At 48.5% G+C, this 20,102-nt stretch overlaps 1 protein-coding gene across 4 annotated transcripts in view; it reads right to left on the reverse strand.

The window, feature by feature from the left end:
* URB1 (URB1 ribosome biogenesis homolog) overlaps nt 1–20,102 on the reverse strand; it is a 125,562-nt gene that overhangs the window by 64,229 nt on the left and 41,231 nt on the right. For all 4 annotated transcript variants that reach the window (XR_008622432.2, XR_008622431.2, XR_612781.4 and 1 more), the window contains exons 17-28: nt 19,808–19,946; nt 18,882–19,052; nt 17,659–17,855; nt 15,653–15,871; nt 14,253–14,432; nt 11,907–12,762; nt 10,319–10,520; nt 9,515–9,701; nt 6,398–6,456; nt 3,657–3,850; nt 2,365–2,475; nt 2,055–2,118 (exon numbers count right to left, since the gene is read on the reverse strand). Coding sequence is in view for 1 of the 4 variants with exons in the window: in XM_003824001.5 (XP_003824049.4) it covers nt 2,055–2,118; nt 2,365–2,475; nt 3,657–3,850; nt 6,398–6,456; nt 9,515–9,701; nt 10,319–10,520; nt 11,907–12,762; nt 14,253–14,432; nt 15,653–15,871; nt 17,659–17,855; nt 18,882–19,052; nt 19,808–19,946 (2,579 nt within the window). In the remaining 3 variants the exon portion in view is untranslated. The remainder of the gene's footprint in view (nt 1–2,054; nt 2,119–2,364; nt 2,476–3,656; nt 3,851–6,397; nt 6,457–9,514; nt 9,702–10,318; nt 10,521–11,906; nt 12,763–14,252; nt 14,433–15,652; nt 15,872–17,658; nt 17,856–18,881; nt 19,053–19,807; nt 19,947–20,102) is intronic.

A 20,102-nucleotide genomic window follows, 5' to 3' on the forward strand; every position in this document is an offset into this window, starting at 1 on the left:
CCAGCTGTGACGAGGAATGCTTCCCTGCTGTCTCCCAGATGGAATGGAAATGCTTCCATCTGGTACTTTCACCCTCCACTGCCAATCCATGTGGCCTTCCCATTGCCTGTTTCCCTGCACACATCCAATGACCCCGATAAGCCGGGCTACTCACCCTTTCCCCAAATGTCCTGAGTTTCCACTCCTGCATGCTGTTTCCTCCTCCTGCTGCCCCAGGCCCCTCTGCCCACCTCACCTCAATTAAATCCCTCTGACTCGCCAAATGCCAACCCTGGCACGAATCGGTCTTGAGCACACAGGGCCTGGCTCTTGGTGCTCCTGTAAGAGCTGGTTTATATCATGGGGCGTGAGTCAGCTGCCACTTTAAAAATGTCTAAATTTCTCACAGTCTGTTACCCTCAGCAGACGGGAAGACTGTATCTCATTCCCGTAGGTTTTCCTGAGAGCACCAAGCCCAGCGCCTCCAGGCAATCAAGGAACATTATCTATAGAGCTAAATACTTCTAAACAAAATTCTTCTAAATACAGGTTCACTTCTGTGCAAGTCGACAACAGTCACTAACGTCAGAAAAGGAAAGAATCATCCTTTCAGGGATGCTCGCTGTTCACCCCAGTTTCTGGCAGGCAGAGAGCCCATGCGCCAGGCACACCCGGCAGACTGCCCATCACGGACCAGCGGGAGAGCCGCCACGCAGCGTCCAGGATCCCCAGCTCAGCTCCCCGAGCTCAGGCCTGCTCCCTCATCTAAGGACGAGATGTTTATTTTGTTTGCGGAAATGCTCTGTGCCCCTTAGAGCCACAGTGCCAGTGAGCGGCACATCCTTGATTCGCTCTTCCCCGGGAGCTGAAACTAGACTCCCTTCACAGCCAGCCCTGTCCTGTGACTCCCTGGGCAGCCTCGCTTGGCGTTCTCTGCTCTCTGTGTTAGAGGTCGTTCTGCAGAACTGGGTAGCTGGAACAATGCTGCACTGTGATAAAACCCGCCTCCGACTTGCTCTCCCCTCTTCCTCACATAAGAAGGGCTATTCTACTCCAGAAAGGACATAACTGACATAGCACCAGCTCCGACGTCAAAAGAGCGAGGCTGCCGCAGGAGAAAGGAAAAGAGCTTCTATGCAAGCCCTGGGCATTCTTAAGAGACAGAAAAAAATGTTTTCATTTCCTTTTTCTTTCTTTTTTTTTTGTGGGGTGGGGAGGGTTGGGAGATAGTTTCTGGGCTGATACAGCTCTAATCTTTAAACAAAGTACTTTGACGTGGAAATTGTTTTCTCCTCCCTGCAAGCTCTCCTGAACAATCTTCCTTGGCCCAGTCAGCCCGCCTCCTGGCTGAACACACACACACACACACACGTACATACTGAGCAGATGTTCCAGTGCTAGTCCCAAACGGCAAGGAGAAAAGAAGACTCTAGGGCAGCAAAGAGGATCCAAAAGTGCATTCTATCAATGGCACATTTGATCAAGCTCCTGCTTAGGTGCGGCACTTGTAAAGGTGAGGCAGGGCCCACAGGGAAAGGTGTCACACTCAGCCCTGCAGGACCAAAGCCCATCTGACCAAAAGACTGGGAGCCCAGGAAAGACAGACATGCACACCCACACCCACCCACATACACCCACGCACACACAGACACAAGCATGCGTGCACATACAGACAAAAAAAAAGAGATTTTATGTACAGTTGAGTCCCCTGACACTTCCCCTGAAATCCCTATGGCATAAGTCAATCTACCTAAAGGCATGAGCAGAAAAGTTTTCAGAAAAATCAACCAAATGAGACACCCCAGTCCAGCTGACAGTGCACAACAGGGGCAATTCCAGACGGACAGGCACCCATCAGTCAGCTGCAGTGGCCCTGCCCAGATGCCTTATGGCATAAGGCCAAGCTTCCCCAGAGCAGCCTATGCAGAAGCCAGTGTGAGTCAGGGGAGTGCTGCCTGCCTCACTCTTTCCCTGAGAACCAAAATGGAATGAGAGAAAATCTCGAGTCTGGAGCTCACTGTGTGGAGAGCAGGCTGTGACCTCAAGGCCTAGTCTACCTCTAGCCCAACACTCACCTGAAGTTGATGAGGCTGAGCTTGTTCTGCTCATACGCTCGAAGCAGAAGTAAAATCTTCTGATCTACAAGTCAAAGCAGGATCGGTTTAGGAAGATGAACCCCTGACACCCTCCTGCTGCTCCCACCACCTGCCCTCATACCCTCCCTGCTCAAATGGCCCGGTCCTCACATCTTCGCCCTGCTCGCACCGCCTGGTCTCACTGTCTCCTCCTGCTCACATCCCTCCAGCTCTCATTCCCTATCTCTGCTCATACCCCCGGCCCTCACTCCCTCCCCCTGCTCACACTACCCAGCCCTCACCCCCTCACCTAGGACGCTGAGAGTGGCGCCATAGGCCCCAAGAAGCACTGCAAAGTGGCTGCTCTCACAGACAGAGGGGCACATCTCCACCACCGTCAGCATCAGGTCCACCAGCGCTTCTGCAAGAAAACAACCCTGAAACACATGGCATGGTGGGGCAGACACACTGAATACCAGTAGAGGAGAGAGCCTTCCAGGCAACACTGAAATGCTGGAAATCTCCTCCTCTGAATAATACTGGTGTTTGGACTGCTATCTAATCCCTTCCCCGTTTATTTTTTTGTTATTATTATTTCCTTTTTTTTTTTTTGAGATGAGGTCATGCTATGTTGCCCAGGCTGAACTCCTTAGCTCAAGCAATCCTCCTTGGCATCCCAAAGTGCTGGGATCAGAGGCATGAGCCACCGTGCCCAGCCCCCCACGTATTTTTCAATTAAGATATCTCCACAGTCACCTTTCTTCCTAGGCCTTTGACAAGGCTGAATTCAGTCCCTGCGCATTCCCCCTCCCAAATGTTAAGCCAATACAGATTTTCAATCCAGGCATGTTCTCCCCATGACTGTGCTACCAAAGCCTCTACTCTGTCTACTTTTGCCTGAATTGAATGGCGGAGCCCTTTTAGTTTTTCTACTACCCATACCAGTGATGTGGCTAATGGCTGTCTTCGACTTATTAATAGCAGTTTATTACAGTCTGACCCTGTGGTGATTGCTAATACTTCCGGGTGTGAATTTTATCTGTCTAAACAGAGCGTGGCACCAGGAGGGCAGGAACCCTCGGATTATCTTCTCTGACATCCGACCTGTGAGCGCTGAAGTGAATCCTTACTGAATTAGGGATGGAGCCTAAACTTAGGCTTTTGAAGTTCTTTACCACTGAACTGTCAATGGGCAAGTTCTAACCGTTTTCCCTTGATAAAAGTTTCAATCTTCCCAAGCAGAAATTTCATGCAACTAATCAATTTCTCTCAGGTTAGACACCCACACTTTTTTCCCACGCGTGACTTCCCCTCGATCCCAGATTTTAACATGAGCCCATGATAACGGCACTAAGATCTCAAACACAACTTCTGTAAGCCAGTTAAGGCCTTGAAAACAGGTTTGTATTTGCTGTTTGACCACAAGTCAGAGGAGACATTTCTTGACCCTGGATTTGACAGAAATAAAACATTCCGACACTGTCTTGGCAATGCTTCCTTAGCTCCGAGAGCCGGAGGGAGATGAGTCTCAGTGCAGCCAGTGTAAGGAAATCAGGAGATAAAATCTGGATATGGAATGGAAGGGTTGGGGTGAGGGGTCACCTTTTACTTGGCTGTCCGGGCTCTCCTCTCCGTCAGATGTCAGTAGAGTCGGCAGAAACAGCGAGTGCTGCATGAGCATCACGTAGACCACCGGGAGCTGGATGAGCTTTGTGCGCACGGAGCTTTCTGGGCTGTACAGGAGCTGTACGGCGGTGAGGAGGGTCTTTAAAAATGTGTGGTCCTGGTACCGAAATCTAGGCGGCGAGAGTCAAAGGGAAAAGAGCTTTGCTAAAAGGAAAATTTATTTTACAGGAAACAATATTCTTTTTTCTCAGCATTTTATTTATTTATTTATTTTTGAGATGGAGTCTCATTCATTCTATTGCCCAGGCTGCAGTACAGTGGTGCAATCTCAGCTCACTGCAGCCTCTGCCTCCCAAGTGCAAGTGATTCTCCTGCCTCAGCCTCCGGAGTAACTGGGATTAAAGGCATGCACCACCACGCCTGGCTAATTTTTGTATTTTTAGTAGAGATGTGACTTCACCATGTTGGCCAGGTTGGGCTTGAATTCCTGACCTCAGGTGAGCCGCCCACCTCGGCCTCCCAAAGTGCAGGGATTACAGGCGTGAGCCACTGCGCCCGGCCATTTTCTCAGTATTTTATTAAGAAAATGTTCAAACAACACCAAGTTGAGAATTTTGCAGCAAATACCCTATATCCACCATCCAGGCTCTACCACTGACACGGCACTGCATAGCTCTATCACAGTCTTGTCTGTGCACTGACACAGGGAGCACTTCTCAAAACAAGGGAGGGATGCAGTGCATTTCTTTTCTTTTTTTTTTTTTTGAGATGGAGTCTCGCTCTGTCGCCTAGGCTGGAGTGCAGTGGCGCGATCTTGGCTCACTGCAAGCTCCGCCTGCCGGGTTCACGCCATTCTCCTGCCTCAGCCTTCCGAGTAGCTGGGACTATAGGTGCCCGCCACCATGCCTGGCTAATTTTTTCATATTTTTAGTAGAGACGGGGTTTCACTGTGTTAGCCAGGATGGTCTCGATCTCCTGACCTCGTGATCCGCCCGCCTCAGCCTCCCAAAGTGCTGGGATTACAGGCGTGAGCCACCGAGCCCAGCCCAGTGCATTTATTTTCTTTATGACTCAAACACCAAACAAACTTCCTGCTTAGTGGAAACGCCAGGAGGCATGAGAACAGCTGTGCCTGAGAAAGAGGCAACTTAGTGCCTCCCAGGTCACCTTGCCCGGCCTCCCTCCTTCCTCACTCTCCTCTACTCAGAACTTCCATCAAATGGTTCAGAAGCCTTCTATGTCCTAAATCCCTTCAAAACCCACTACGGAAAGGAAAGCAACATGCTCTAAAGAAAGTGTTTTTCAATCCTATACGAATAACTTTAACCTAAGATGGAAAGAAATATCATAATTCTGTGATGGTAACCTATAGTTGTCATTAACCTGGCACCCACTCTCACTTCCCTCTCTCCTCTTGTGTGAAATACTTTTCTCTGTTTCAAGTTCATGGGATGGTCAGGGAAATGAAAATAACGCATGACTATCTGATTGCCCCAAACTGAAGAGCTGGAATGTATCAAGGGTCAGGAAGGATGTTAAGGGAAAATGAACGCTGACACACACTCTGTTGGGAGTGCAAATTCGCTGGCCGGGCACAGTGGCTTACGCCTGTAATCCCAGCACTTTGGGAGGCCGAGGCAGGGGGATTACCTGAGGTCAGGAGTTCGAGACCAGCCTGCCCAACATGGTGAAACCACGTCTCTACTAAAAATACAAAAAATTAGCCGAGCATGGTGGTGCGTGCCTGTGGACTCAGCTACTTGGGAGGCCGAGGCAGGAGAATCACTTGAACCTGGGAGACAGAGGCTGCAGTAAGCCGAGATCACACCATTGTACTCCAGTCTGGGCAACAAGAGCAAAACTCTGTCTCAAAAACAAAAACAAAAACAAAAAATTTGCTCAACAACTTTGGAGAGCAGTTTGAGCATCTAGAACTGAAGATGCACCCACACTAAAAGCTAGTAAGTCCCCAATCCACCCCAAGAGACATGATAGAGACTGTAAGACTATAATGGGAGAGAATGAGACAGAGAAAGAGAAAAACAGTGAGGGAGGGAGAGAGAGATGTGATGTAAAGGGGAGAATAGGGAGAACAGCCTAGATATTTGTCAGTAGAGGACTGGCAAAGTAACCTGGAATATAGTCAAAAGACCGAATATTGTACAGCAGTAAAAATGAATGACTTAGATCTACAAGTATCAGTACGGGTAAATTAGAAACATCTCAGTGAACAAAAGGATGTATAAAGAATGATACATTAAAAAAAAAGAATGATACATTAGTGTAAAATGTTACATGCTAAATAATACTGTTTAACAACATACTAACCCTCAGTGTATGAAAATACAAAATAAGATACTGACGAGACAAAGCAGAACCTCAGAAGAGTGTTGACCTTTGGTTAGAGTGGGATGAGAAAGAAACAGGACAAACACAGAAAACTGTCAACATGTATTAAATGTGGGGGCTACTATTATTCTCTGCACATTTCTGTATTTCTTTAAATAGTTCTTTTAAAAGACCGCTTCTCTCATCATCAGAAGCACCCTGTGTCAAGAGGCAAATCATTTAACTTCTCCAACTTCTATCTCTAAAAACGAGGTGACATCAGCTCCACCACGTAGATTATGCTAATAACAAGCTATAAAAGAGGCTTTGCATGATGAACGACATTCACACCTTTACCAAAGGGCACCAAGAAAATAAAATCATCTTACTTCAGTCCCGTCTTCACGAATTTCTGCCAGTCACCAGGATCAACTTCATTAAGTGCATGCTATGAATAAAATAAGTAAGAAAAACACATGAAACATCTCAGTCTACAAAATACTAAAAGGCCCCAGCTGCAGAGCCTTCAGAAAGGCATCTGCCTCCATGGCCTGACTACCTCCTCTGTAAAACCCATGATCAAAGGGTTGAAAAGAGGAGCGCTGGTGTCCCCTTCTGCTCTGACATTTGTGATTCAACCCAGCAGCTGCTCTGTTCTGGACTCTTTGTGCAATGATTATTATTTTTTTTAATAGAATAGGCATACAAATTTATTAATGTGCGTGGGAAAAATCACTGAGCAGTTACACTTGCTTGCACAATTCTTGACAAGCATGTGATAGCTCAAACTTACAGGGGCAGAGAGCAGAACCAAGATTAATCTTAAAACAAAAACTAAAATGCAGAATATGAAATTACACTTAGAGCCATGTAATATGAAATTACATTTAGGGCCATTCAGTAAATATGAAACACAGTCATCCAAACAATCCACAAGAGCATGAAGGTTTTGGATTTTTTTTTTAACTTAAAAAAATTGTTTGGTTATTTCTGCTAGTAGCTCTGACATTTTATCAGCATAATTGTGTTTATCAAATAGTCAAAGGAAATTTCCTGAGTAGTCCTGTTATTTTTTCCTTTGTCTATCATTTCAAATAGTACTAATAGATTTGTAATTAGCCTTTTATTAAATAGCCAATGAAAACCACTAGTGTGACACCTTTACCCAGCCTCCAGGACACAGGGTTGGATGACATGAAGAGGTCTGTGGAACTGGATGATCAATGCTGGCTCCAGAGAGACCAGCTACAGGCCGTGTGTGTGCAGGCTGCTGCCTCCCACCAGGCTGGCTGTGCAGTGGAGGCCACAGTTCCAGAAATCACAAGGAAATCCAAGGAGATCCTGGACCCATCAGCTGAGGTATATCTCACACTCGTGACTTTTTTTTTTCTTTTTTAAAAGAGATTGGGTCTTGCTAGGTTGCCAAGGCTGGAGTGCAATGGTGCAATGGCTATTCATAGGCGCAATCCCACTACTGATCAGCACAGGAGTTTTGACCTGTTCTGTTTCCAACCTAGGCCAGTTCACTTCTCCTTAGGTAACCTGGTGGTCTCCTGCTCCAGGAAGTCACCATACTGATGCCAAACTTAGTGTGGAAACCTGATGGGAATAGCCCGGAACCTCTGGGCTCAAGCGATCCTCCTGCCTCAGCCTCCAGAGCAGCTGGAATTACAGGCGCGTGCCACCATGCCTGGCTCATCACATTTTTATATACATGTTCTCTTTCCCCCAGCATTTTCTGCAACTGGACATAAATGGCCAAGTGTGCAAAAATGGACCAGGCAAAGATGTTTATCACAGCATTCTTTATCATAATAAAAAACTGGAAAACCACCCACAGCTCCACTATCATACAACTGCGTGATACATGATGGTACATTTACCCATCTACCACTGACCACTAACAAAGTCACAGCAGGTCCACAGTCATCGGGTGGGGAAAAAAATCTCTAAATATGGTATTATGCTAAAAACAAACAAAAGACCAGGCTACACACAGCATGCATAATATCCTATTAATATATAAAATTATACATAATTTTATCACACACACACAGATATATAACAAGGTTTCTACAGGGAAATTCACCAAACTTATAATGAGATAGACTCTGGGTAGTGGGAGTTTTTTTTTGTTTTCTTCTCTATTTTTTGCAGTGTGAATACTTGCAATGAGTATGTCTTTTAGCCCTGTGATCACAAAAACCAGTAATTCCAAATTTTATGAGTGGTAGAGGAGGGTGGACATCATACAGTAGAATTCTACTCAGCAACAAAAAGTAAGAAACTACTCATTCCCACCACATGGATGAATCTGGAAAGCATCACTGAACTTAAAGAAGTGAAACGCATCACAGTTGACACACTATATGATTATACTGCACAGTTCCAAGTATACAAAGGTCTCAAACGGGCAAAACAACCTCAGGGTTACAGAAATCAAAAGAGTGGTTGCTTTGGAGGGAAGGGGATCTTGAGAAGATGCACAAGAAACTTTCTGGGATGATGAAAATCTTCTTGGATAGGAATGTGGGGTACACAGATACATGAAGTACACATATTTCTGTATATTTCAAAATATGTAAACTTACCTCAATTAAAAGAAAAGGCAGGTAAGGAGGGAGGCAACCCTCTAAAAGAGCCCAGTCTGTCATTCCATCATCAAGCCACCCACCGGATGGAGAGGAATAATGGCCAAATATCTCTAAATTTTGTGAAAACTATAAACCTACAGACCACGAAGCTCACTGAACCCAAAGTACAAGAAACTTGAATAAAACTACCCTGAAGTGTGTCATTATCAAACTGCTTTAAACCATGTAAAAAAAAAAAATCCTAAAATCAGTCAGAGAAAGAAGACACAACACAGAGAAACAAAGGCAAGAAAGGCAGGTTTCTTACTGGAAGCAAAGCAGGCCAGAAGACAGAAAAGCAACAAGTTTGAAATACTTAAAGGAGGAAAAAACTATCAACATAGAATTTTATACCCAGTGAAACTTCCCAACTTGTTTTATAAGGCCAGCATTACTTAATCCTTAAGACCAAAGACATCGCAGGAAAATAAAATTACAAATATCCCTCATGGACACAGATGCAAAAATTCTTAACGAAATATTAACAAATCAAACAATATATAAAAATAACACATCAAAATCAAGCAGGCTTATCCCAGGAATGCAAGGTTGGTTTAACATTCAAAAATTTGTTAATATAATTCATCTTATTGGTAGACTAATCAAAAAACAAGACATTATATAACATCTTGAAATGGAAAAAAGCACTTGACAAAAAGCATTTGACAAAATCCAACGTCCATTCCTGATAAAAGATAGTTCATCAATTCTGGGGTTATCCAGTATCTTCCACTCTGCCCCAGACACAGCCCCTCTCATTTCCTACAGGGCCATATTCATGCCACCTGGCTTGAAATGCATCTATAGCTTGGTTTGTCTAGCATACTCTTTCCCACAGAAATTTAATCTGGATCTCTAAGAAAAGACACTTACCAACAACGCATTTAATCTAAGCAGCATTTCCTTCTCCTGATTCTGAGTATTATCATCATCTTGCTGTCCACCACTGAAAGACACGATCAGCCACTTCACACAGGACTCCAAAAGGGTCCTTCTCCAGGCACACAGCTCTTCTGCTGACCCTTCCAGAGCTGCTGAAATGGAGTCGGCCACGATCCACCTGCAGCAGGAGATGAGAGTCAGAGACAGAGAGCAAGTTTAAATCCTTCTGACTTTACGTATAATCCAGCATCACAAAGAGCCATATGGGATAGATGCTGAGTCCTGCTCCCCACACTACCCACTCACAGGAATCACAGGCTTCCCTGGACTCTTACTCAAATGCCAAAGATATACCAAAATTTTTACAAGCAAGGGAAATACTATTAGTACACCAGGAAAAGGACACGTATGTCCAGACTTTTTCTAAATCAGGGTTTCTCAACCTCAGTGCTACTGACATTATGGGACAGATAATTCTACCCTTTAGAAGCCAGAAGCAACACCCTCTCATCCTAGTTGTGACAATAAAAGATGTCAGACATTGTCAATCGTCCCCTGGGAGAAAATCACCCCCAGCTGAGATCCATGGCTCTCAGGGAACCCGACCCAGCCATCTACTTGTGGAGATGTACAAGCTCCAGGCAGGATGGCTGGAAGTAGAGTTCTCATAGGAACTGCCTGATCACAGATGGGGCACAACAGTAATGCAGCAGTTTTTCAATGACTTACTCTATGAATTAAAAAAAAAATGACACCGAGAGTGGAACATCCTGCAACCAACCTGAGCCTTCATACCTCTTGTGACTGCTTGGGGTGTGAAGCAAGCTGGGCAGGCGGTCCATGAGTACACTGAGATCCTTGGCTCGTGCAAACGGGACCAGCTGTGCCAGGATCTCCTGGTACAGCCCAGATGCTGGGGGACTGTCAGTGCTAAGAAGCCTGCTCTGTAGCTGCCTCCACAGGGTCTTCCTCAAGACAGGAATGACAGCGGAAGACACTAGGGCAGAGATACAAAGGAGAAGTCATCACACCCAATGGTGGGCTGCAGCCAGCTTGGACCAGCTCATAGGAACTGGTTGCTGTATTTTAGGTATCCTGTGACCCTGGTGATGCCACACCGGTGGCCTGAAATTGGTCACGGCAGGAGTACTGACACCATGGAAACTGGCACACCTGTCTCCTTCAAGGGTCCTCCCCTATCTCATCAGTCAACACTCTTGATGGATACTCTTCAACACAGGGGGCCCTGGCTATAGCCGCTATTTCTAAGCTCATGATGAGACCATGAGTGCCAAGGTTCTCAATTCATATGGGATTCATTCTTCAAAGCCATGGAATAGGGAGGGTAGCTGCTATGGTTTGGATGTCTGTCCCCTCCAAATCTCATGTTGAAATGTGATCTCCAGTGTTGGAGGTGGGGTCTAATGGGAGGTGTTTGGGTCATGGAGGCAGGTCCCTCATGAATGGCTTGGTGCAGTCCTTGTGGTAGAGTGAATGAGTTCTGGCTCACCCTATTAGTTCCCAGAGTGCCAGGTGTTAAAAAGAGCCTGCCACCTCCTGTGCCTCTTGCTTCCCCTCTGGCCGTGTGATCTCTGCAGAGCTGGCTCCGCTTTTTCTTCCACCATGAGTGGAAGCAGCCTGAGGCCCTCACAAGAAGCAGACGCTAGCTCCTTGCTTCCTGTACAGCCTGCAGACGCATGGGCCAAATAAGCCTCTTTTCTTTATAAATCACTCATCCTCAGGTCTTCCGTTATACCAATGTTAAATGGACTATGACTAGAAGACTCCTAGTTGCAGGGCACTGTCTTACTTTTTAAAACCTCTGTCATCAGTGATAGGAAGTTATGCAAAACAGAGGCAAAGTGGTGAGTAAAAATCACCCATGCATTCAACAAAAGGGAATTACATTAAATTTGGGGTAATCGAAAAGTGCCTCAGCTCTGAAACCCAGTGAGTGGAGACAGAAGAGAGAGCTGAACCCAGGCTGCCTCGACTCAACATCAACTCATCAACATCTCCCCAGAGGGCAGGGAACCCTGGGACATGGGATGGATTGGCACCCAAGAACTCCTTCAACGTAACAGGACAGCCCTAAATAACCCCCGCTACTGTACCCAACTCCCGCCAGCTTCATGTGGGGGAACTCGGACCTGATGGGGCACAATGGGCTGTGCCTCAAGCCACAAAGTAGGGAGACTGAAGGGAGACAGGGTACTGGGGAGAATTACTCCATCTTTCTCCATCTTCAGAGTTGTGTCAGACACTGGAAACTAACCCACATCCCAGAACCTGAATTTCTAGGGTTTAAAAATGGCCATGCAGTTCACCTTCTTAGCCCGTGTAACTTAAGACCCCAGCTGCCCAAAGCTAGCCTTTCCCTTACCTCCTGCTGGGCGTGTGAAGTGGCTCTGTGTCCTGCACTGGAGGTACACATGGATGAGGGGGAGGAAGTCGTCCAGGTCCCCCTGGAGGCCGAGCCCTGGGCCAGCCTGCAGGCACCACTGCTCGAACCACAGCAGGTGGGTGCAGCTCTCCTGGAGGAGCAGGGCAGCGATGCTGAGGGCCGCCTGTGTGCGCCGGGCCAGGCAGTAGTCAAGCAGATCAGCCCCAACTGCAGGGGCCAGCACAGGGTCTCTCTGCAGAGTGTGGAGGAGCACTGTGTCCAGCTCGTCCACTGCTAGCGTGGGCAGCAGAGCCCCCAGGCCTCTCACATACTCGGAGGACCACAGGAGCTCACCACTCTGCAGCTGATCCTGGGGGCTGCAGGTCAGCAGCTGCACCAGGGTCTTTCCAAGAGCATTCAGGTGTCTTTCTTTCCCGGGGGATTTCGTGGGTTGCTGGGTCACCAGGTGTGTCTCAGGCAGGCTCAGCAAGGCCAGGGTGACCTCACGGAGCTGGGCACCCTCCATGTATGGATGCAGCTCCTGCAGGGCCTCCAGCTGCGGCGGGGTCTTTGGTGGTGATGTGGCCGGGCCCGCCCTCCTGTTCTGAAGTTCCTTCAGCACACTCTGGGTGATGGCCTCTGAGTACCTGGCCAGAAGGCCCAGCTGCCCAATGTTCCGGAGGATCGGGGCACTTGCTGCCAGCAGCTGAAGGACCCCTGCACTAAAGTGGGTGGCCAGGAGCTTCACGAGGACAGGGCTGAGCGTGTGCGGCGGGAGGGCCTGCTGCTCCAGGGCCAGGAACCAGCCCTCCAGGGTGGGGTGCCTGAGGATGGCCACAAGCACCTCCTCCAGCGTCTGAAAGGCAGTGACGAGGCACAGACGTCACATAGAGCACAGGGCTAAGACAGGGGCGGCAGCTGCCACGCAAGTATTCACTGTTGTTAGCGGGACAGAGAGCAGAAGGCCCCTTTCCTAATCCATTCCATCCTCAAGCCTACATTTCCATGCGCCCCTCGGGGTGCCCAAGGCATCGCAGCCAAGCCCAGCCAGAGCTGTCATCCAGTTATACCACAATTGCCTGAGACACTCCACCTGCCCCGGAAGGACTGGACTGTGACCTGGCTGGTGCCCCACCCACATTTGCGAGCACGTGTCTGAAGAACCCAGCCTGGGTGAATTTCCAGCATGGGAAAAGTGCTCTCTATGGTCACTCAGTGTGGGGGGCGGGCCGTGCAGAAACACCACCATGTGAGTAAGATCAATCAGCTGCTGGCTTCTCCTCAGCGGCCTTGCCCTCCTAGATAAATCTGGTTGAGGGACAGGGGTGTCTACTTACAGCTGGGGTGATGTCAGTTTAGATGAGACCATGTGTCCGGGGAAAGTGGGTTGGGATTAAACCACTGTGTGTCTACGATCCTGAATTGAAAGTAATCCTGTCTCCACTGTCAGGAGGAGACTGGGCCTTGAGTGACCCCACAAAACCCCCATACTAGTTCTGACCTGGCCAACTGAGTAAACATCGAGCAGAATGCAGTTGAGCTCCCTTGCTGGATTAGAGAATAATTTCATTCAGTCGTTCCTCACAGCCCTGCTGAACCGACTCCTCGCCAACGACACTCCACCAGTTCCCAGAAAGAAATTTTCTTTCCTTATTTATTCTTAGGGAAGGAAAGAGGAGCCTATCACAGTCTCCACTCAAGCTTTACCAGTTAAAAACAGCAAAGCACGATTACATATTGAGAATGCTTTGCCTCACGCTGACTGGCTAATAATAGGTGGTCCCACCCAAGAAAATACCTCCCAGAAAGGCAACTCAGAGCTCAAAGGAAAAAAGTGTATATTTCAATTAGATTGTGCAACAAGGAACGTGTCTGCCTCCTGAACCCGGTAAAACAGGTTACATGGCAAACTGTGAGAGAAATAGTCATCTTGGCCCCAATTAAACAGCCTGCTTCCCAAGACTCCCAACAGGACAGAAAGGCTGCTGCTTCTCAGAGCAGTCTATTTCCTGTGTGTATTTCCTGTGAAAAGCAGCACCTGCTGCCCACCTTTCACTCAACACAAGCTGCAGCTATTCACACTGTTTCTCAGCAGGCTCACCTCACACAGCGTGAGAGAAAGCTGTCTGCAGGGAGGGTGACTGTACACAGAAAAGCAACTGGAAAGAGAAGCCCAAATTAAACCGCACGCTGGGCGGGTGCCAGGAAGTTTTTATGATCTCTGCTGTAGTTTCTGCATTTCCCAATTTTCCCACAATGGACCTATGTTTGTTTTTAATCAGAAGTGAAGAGAAAGCCACTGCCCATGACTCTGAGAACAGGCTACCAGGCGACCTGTGGCGGTACCTGATCATTGGCCAACTCCAGCGAGGCCACGGACTCCATGTCCAGGAAGAGGTCGGCTTCGGCCCGGGCGGCCTCGCATCTCTGCTGGTTCTGGGCATCCAGCTGCTCACAGTGGACAACCAGGCGCCTGAGGAGATCCAGGAAGAGCTGCAGGAGAGGCGGGCCCACACTTCTGCCCAGCTGTGAGGACAAGAGCACGAGCCTCAGGAGGGAAGAGACGGGTTCACAGCCACCAGGCAGTGACTTCCAGGGCCCGTGTTTTCAGAGCAGGAGACTCGGGAGGCAGGCTGAGATGGCAACTCCTCACAGAGTGTGTGAGACACCCATCAATGCAATGCCATTTCTCAAATAAGAGCTGTGTCTTCCTAAGCCTTGGTGAAACACAAAGGTTGTTTTGACTAAACTGAAAGGGACAGGCCCACCTCAAAACTTAAAAATCCCTCGAACCACATCAGGAACAGAAATTCATCAGCCAGTTACTAAATTAATACACTTAAGAGGGAGGGCTGGGCCAGGCTCGGTGGCTCATGACTGTAATCCCAGCACTTCGGGAGGCTGTGGCGGGTATGTCACCTGAGGTCAGGAGTTCAAGACCAGCCTGGCCAACATGGCAAAACCCCGTCTCTACTAAAAATACAAAAATTAGCCAGGCGTGGTGGTGCGCACTTGTTATCCCAGCTACTAGGGAGGCTGAGGGTTGCAGTGAGCTGAGGGTTGCTGTTGAGGGTTCAACAGCTTGAACCCGGGAGGCAGAGGTTGCAGTGAGCCAAGATCCTGCCATTGCACTCCATCCTGGGCAACAAGAGCGAAACTCTGTCTCAGAAAAAAAAAAAGAAGAAAGAGGGAGGGCTGGGTGCGGTGGCTCATGCCTGCAATCCCAGCACTGTGGGAGGCTGAGGCAGGCAGATCACTGTGAACCCAGGAGTTTAAGACCAGCCTGACCAACATGGTGAGAACCCATCTCTTCAAAAAACACAAAAATTAGCTGGGAATGGTGGTGCATGCCTGTAGTCCCAGCTACTTGAAAGGCTGAGAGGTTGGAGGGTGGCTTGAGTCCACTGAGGTCGAGGCTGTAGTGAGCTATGATGCGCCACTGCACTCCAGACTTGGTGACAAAAAAAACAAAGGCCCGGTAGGGCTGCCAACCCATTCTACTGTAGGAAGGGCTCTGTCTTGACCAGGCTGCCCTGAAAACAAAGTCAGGCTGACCTGGCTCCCATGGGCAGGGCTGAGGGACATGAAGAGTTTGCAGCTGAGGTCTGGACAGAACAGCACTTAAACTGCCTCTGCAGTGAGTTCCAGGGAGCAAGAGTGTGCTGGGCTGTGGGCCCGACTCAGAGAAGGCTGAGCTCTCTGGTGGCAGAGCTCTGAAGCCTGTGGAGGATGGGGGCAACGCTGACCTGGCCGAAGTTCTCCACGGTGCTCCGCAGGTAGAGCAACACCTGCTTGGCCGCGAGCAGGACCTGCTGCATGGACAGGTGTGGCATGGTGGCCTGCAGCTGCACCTGGATGTGCTCGTCCCGAAGCGCCTGGCTCTCGTAGGCTGCCTGCAGCAGGGCTGTGAAGGAGGAGGCCAAGGGAAGGGCAGGGGGCGAGGGGCTGCCCTGTGCCTGCAGCAGCTGAGGGAGACAGCAAAAGGCCGGGGAAGAGAAAGACACATCACCACAGATGAAAACGGTCATAGGCACAGGTAACACACAACAAACGGACATTTCACAAAGAAGCACATGCTGAGATAGGACTAACGAATACGGGACCGTGTGGCATTTTACTTCAGTAGAGTAAGTTCTGGTACCATGTCATGCGTACTTTCCTAGAGCGTTTCCACTGACCACATGTGAAGGCCCAAATTCATGCTGCATCTACACCCCTTGGAGAACAAGGCAGAAGCCTGTCCCACAGGCAGGAGCCACGTGTGACAGAGGCAGGATGTGAATCACAAGAATCACTAGAAAGGGGGAAATCAGCCCACAGAGAAGCCCGCTCTGCGAGTGGCCTGCCTTCGGAAGACCTTCCCCAGGAGCTGCGGGTCGAATATCTTGTTAGAAGGACAGAAGATGGGCAGAACACAGAGAAATTTCTGGAGCCCTTCTGCCTCAAACTGAAGTTATTCATTTCTTCTAACATTACTACCAAGCTGCCTTCTTTATTTACTCCACGTGGCTTATGTTGCTATAATTCCATTTGACTTCCTTAGGCTAATAAAACCCAAGGCTGTAACATGCCCTGAAACTCGGTGGTTGTCAGTGTTCCCCAGGCCTGCAGCAGCATGTGTGAAATGCAAATTCTCAGGCTCCACCCAGACCTGCCGGGTCAGACACTGTGGCTGGAACCCGGCAGTCCAGTTTGAAAAGGCCCTCTGGGGAATTCCGACACACCTTGGAGGGTGAGAACCACTGCTAAGTCTTATTCCACAGAAGGTGGACACCCACTCCAAGCAACCACGAGGGGCAGGACAGAACCTCTAATACTGCCACATAAGTTGCTGTCTGGCTATCACTGTGGCCTACGTGTGGAGGAAGGTGGCAACATTATGGGTGAGGGCTCTGGAGCCAGACTGCCTGGGCCAAATCCTGACTCCACCACTGACTGGTGTTGGAACCGCTCTGGGCCTCGGTTTCCCCATGTGCATAAAGGATGGTGAGAGTCCCGGCCTACTTATCAGAGTTGCAGTAAGGATTAAACGGCCAAAAATACACATAGTACACTTAGTACAGGACCTGGTATGCCTCCAAAAAACACACAGAAAACATGCAATCGATGTTGGCTATTGCTACCAATATCACAAGACAAGGAGGGTCTAAACTGACTGCTTTTTCGAACGCAGCTAAAATGAAATGAATGCACAAAAATGCATACCACAAATTTCGTGCCCCACACAGCATTGTAAATACCCTGCACATTGGAGCCAGAATCCCATTAAGAGAATGTAGTCCCCAGCAAAAGAAAATATACTTTTTCCTTTCCTTCCCCAACTTTAGCAGAAGAGACCCTGCTGGAGGCCTTGAGGGGCCATGTGTGACAGCTGAGCACAGTTTGTCTAGGGCCATGCTAAGGTCCGCAGAGGAGAGCCAGGAGACAAGCACGCACAGATAACAAGGTAAGGAAAAAAAGGAAGAGGCAACGCTCCTGCCCCAGGCTGGAAGAGGAATTAACCTATTATCATTATCAGGGAGCCAATGGGGAATTTAATTTGGCTGCATCACTGAGTCCTGTGTGTTCAGTTATGTTAGCTGAACACCAGGGATACTACTTAGCTTCCTCTCTTATGCAGGGGACTTTAGGGTAAGAAATTTCACCCTGCAGGCTGTCTGGCTACCCAACTGCACAGCTGTGGCCCAGCCAGTTGGGACCCTGGGAAGAACCCTGCACAGCAGCAGTGACCACAGCTGTGGCTGCAGCTCACCCAGGCCTCTCGGGCTTGCTCCGGGATCCAGAGGCTGTAGTATCTGTTAAACCGTGAGAGCTGCTGGCAGCAAGGCACCGGGCATGGAGGCTCAAGCTTATCATACGCCTGGAGCAGGAGACACAGAGCCAGGGGGTCCCTCTGGGTGTGGAGGAGGTCAGTCAGCACTGCCGTCAGATATGTCACAACGTTTTCCACTGCAAAGGAACAAGATGCATATGGGAAGAGGCTGGCTGGGCCCACCCTTCTGTGACCTACCAACACCACCTTCTTCCACATACAGGCAAGACCCTGAAAAATTCATGCAACTCCATGAGGGGACACATAACCACAGGGAAGGAGGTGCTACTACTGGAGACTGTACTAGGCTCTGTTTTATTAAACATATAGAGCCAAGTCAGACATCCACTCCCGAGGCCCAGGAGTGAAGACCCATGCATGTAAAAGGCCAGGCAAAAGCCACCTGGGACCAGGACTTGCTAGGTGCTCACCAATCCGTTTACTGTGCCTCGGCACACAAGCCTCTCTTGCGTGTAGGCTGGGACCACATGCCTGGTTAGTCACTTCCAGGCCATAACACCCCTTGCTTGACTGTCCACCCTTTCCAGTTCCCTTTCCATGGTGATCTTGGAAGCCATAAATTGAGACGACATAGCTACAAAATGGGAGCAGCCTGAATCCCTGACCAACCTCCTAAAGGACAGCCAACCAGAAGAGCCACCTGGCCTGTATTGGACCACAGCATGGTCTAGAAACAGACCCTTATTTATTAAACTACTGACAAGTCAGGGCTTATTTGTTACTGCAGCAAAGCCTGAGTTCTCCCGACCAATCATGCTACTATAATCTGTGAGCACTTCCTTGGGTCTAAGTTGCCTGGAAAATCCAACAAGTATGAAGGATTCATCCTCTACATCAACGTATCAAGAATAAATGTTGACGAAAAAACATCAACGTTACAGAGGCTGTCTGGGCAGCCAGGCAAACACATTATTTCAGACTCATGCTCAAATGACCAATTTCCCAAAAGCCTAGCCAGCCTCAAGATCCCTCCCGCTGTGCTCCTAGCTCTGCTGGCTGGGTAGCTATCACTCTGGGGGTTCTGACCTCCTATTGCCCTGGATTCTCAGCAATTGATCCCAGAGCCCCTGGAATCCCACCTCCCACCCTGCACAGACTAGCCGGCCAGGTGCAGCCAAGACATCCTGACTATACACAGGTACCTGCTTCATTGCCTGTCCCAAGGAGCAACTTATTCCTGGCTTCCAGGGCCGCAGGGACCACCGCACTGAATGGGAATGTGAGCAGGATCATGTCTTCACTCAACGTGAACCCTATTTCCTCATCCAAGCCTTCACTGCCCTCCACCAGGACATCCACCATGTCGAGAACATCTGAGACAGAAAGAGGAGAATCCAGCTGATGTGAGAGCCACTGAAGGGTTTCACTGCAAATACCCACAGGGAGGCAGAAGCAGAATACGTGCAAAAAGAAAAAAGCCAAATTCCTCTTGGGGGGAGCGTTTAACATAGTTTGACCCTAAACAGACGAAAACATTGCCTATGAAATCTTTTGTATCTTTGTCTGATAAAATGCAGGATATTCAGCTGAGGTGGTAATAGGTTGAAGTTTCCTCAAGTGACACAAGAAGCCCAGGAACTTTAACCCAGATATTCAGGCAAACAAGCCAAAATCTGAGAGGCAAAATAGTGTGAGGGTTAAAGCACAGGCCAGAGCCAGAGTACCTGCGTTCTAATCCTGACTTTGCTATGTAGTAGCTGTATGAGCTTGAGCAAGTTATTATACTAAACCTCTCTGTGCCCCAGCCGCTTTATCTCTATATAAAATGAGAATAATAATAATACCCTTTTCTCTTGGGGTTGCTTATGAGATTTACATGAGTTAGAACTTAGAAAGAGCTTAAAACCCTACCTGGCACCCAGTAAATACTATGCAAATAAAACAACAAGTGTTTCCCATTACATGAACACATAAGGAGATTATTTCCAGAACAGGCTGGTCTTTGCTGCAAAGGGACTGTGTGCACTTGGCCTAGGGCATTAGTGCAGTTCTTGTTCTCAATCTCTTAACACGTCACTGTGGCTTGGTCTTCAGACCTCTGAGCAGCGCAGAACAGAATGGAACATACCGTCAATGTGGGAGATGGGAATGCTCATGTCATCAGCTTCTTGCTTCGTCATAGTGGCCTGCAGCGTGCTTGCTTCTTGGACAAAGTCAGATGCTTTGTCTGTGTATGAATAGGGATTCGCCACCAATGTCAATAAAATCTGGGCATTAAAGAGCCAAATAGAAAGCATTCAGATGGTCACAGGTGAAATGAAGAAGCCAAAAAATGTCACTGGTCAAAATCAAGGCAAGTGATAATATGTTCAATCCTTAATTAGAATAGTTTTACTATGAAATTGGGCCTAAACTTTTTATTG

Source organism: Pan paniscus, chromosome 22, assembly GCF_029289425.2.
Source record: "Pan paniscus chromosome 22, NHGRI_mPanPan1-v2.0_pri, whole genome shotgun sequence".
Lineage (NCBI taxonomy): Eukaryota > Metazoa > Chordata > Mammalia > Primates > Hominidae > Pan > Pan paniscus.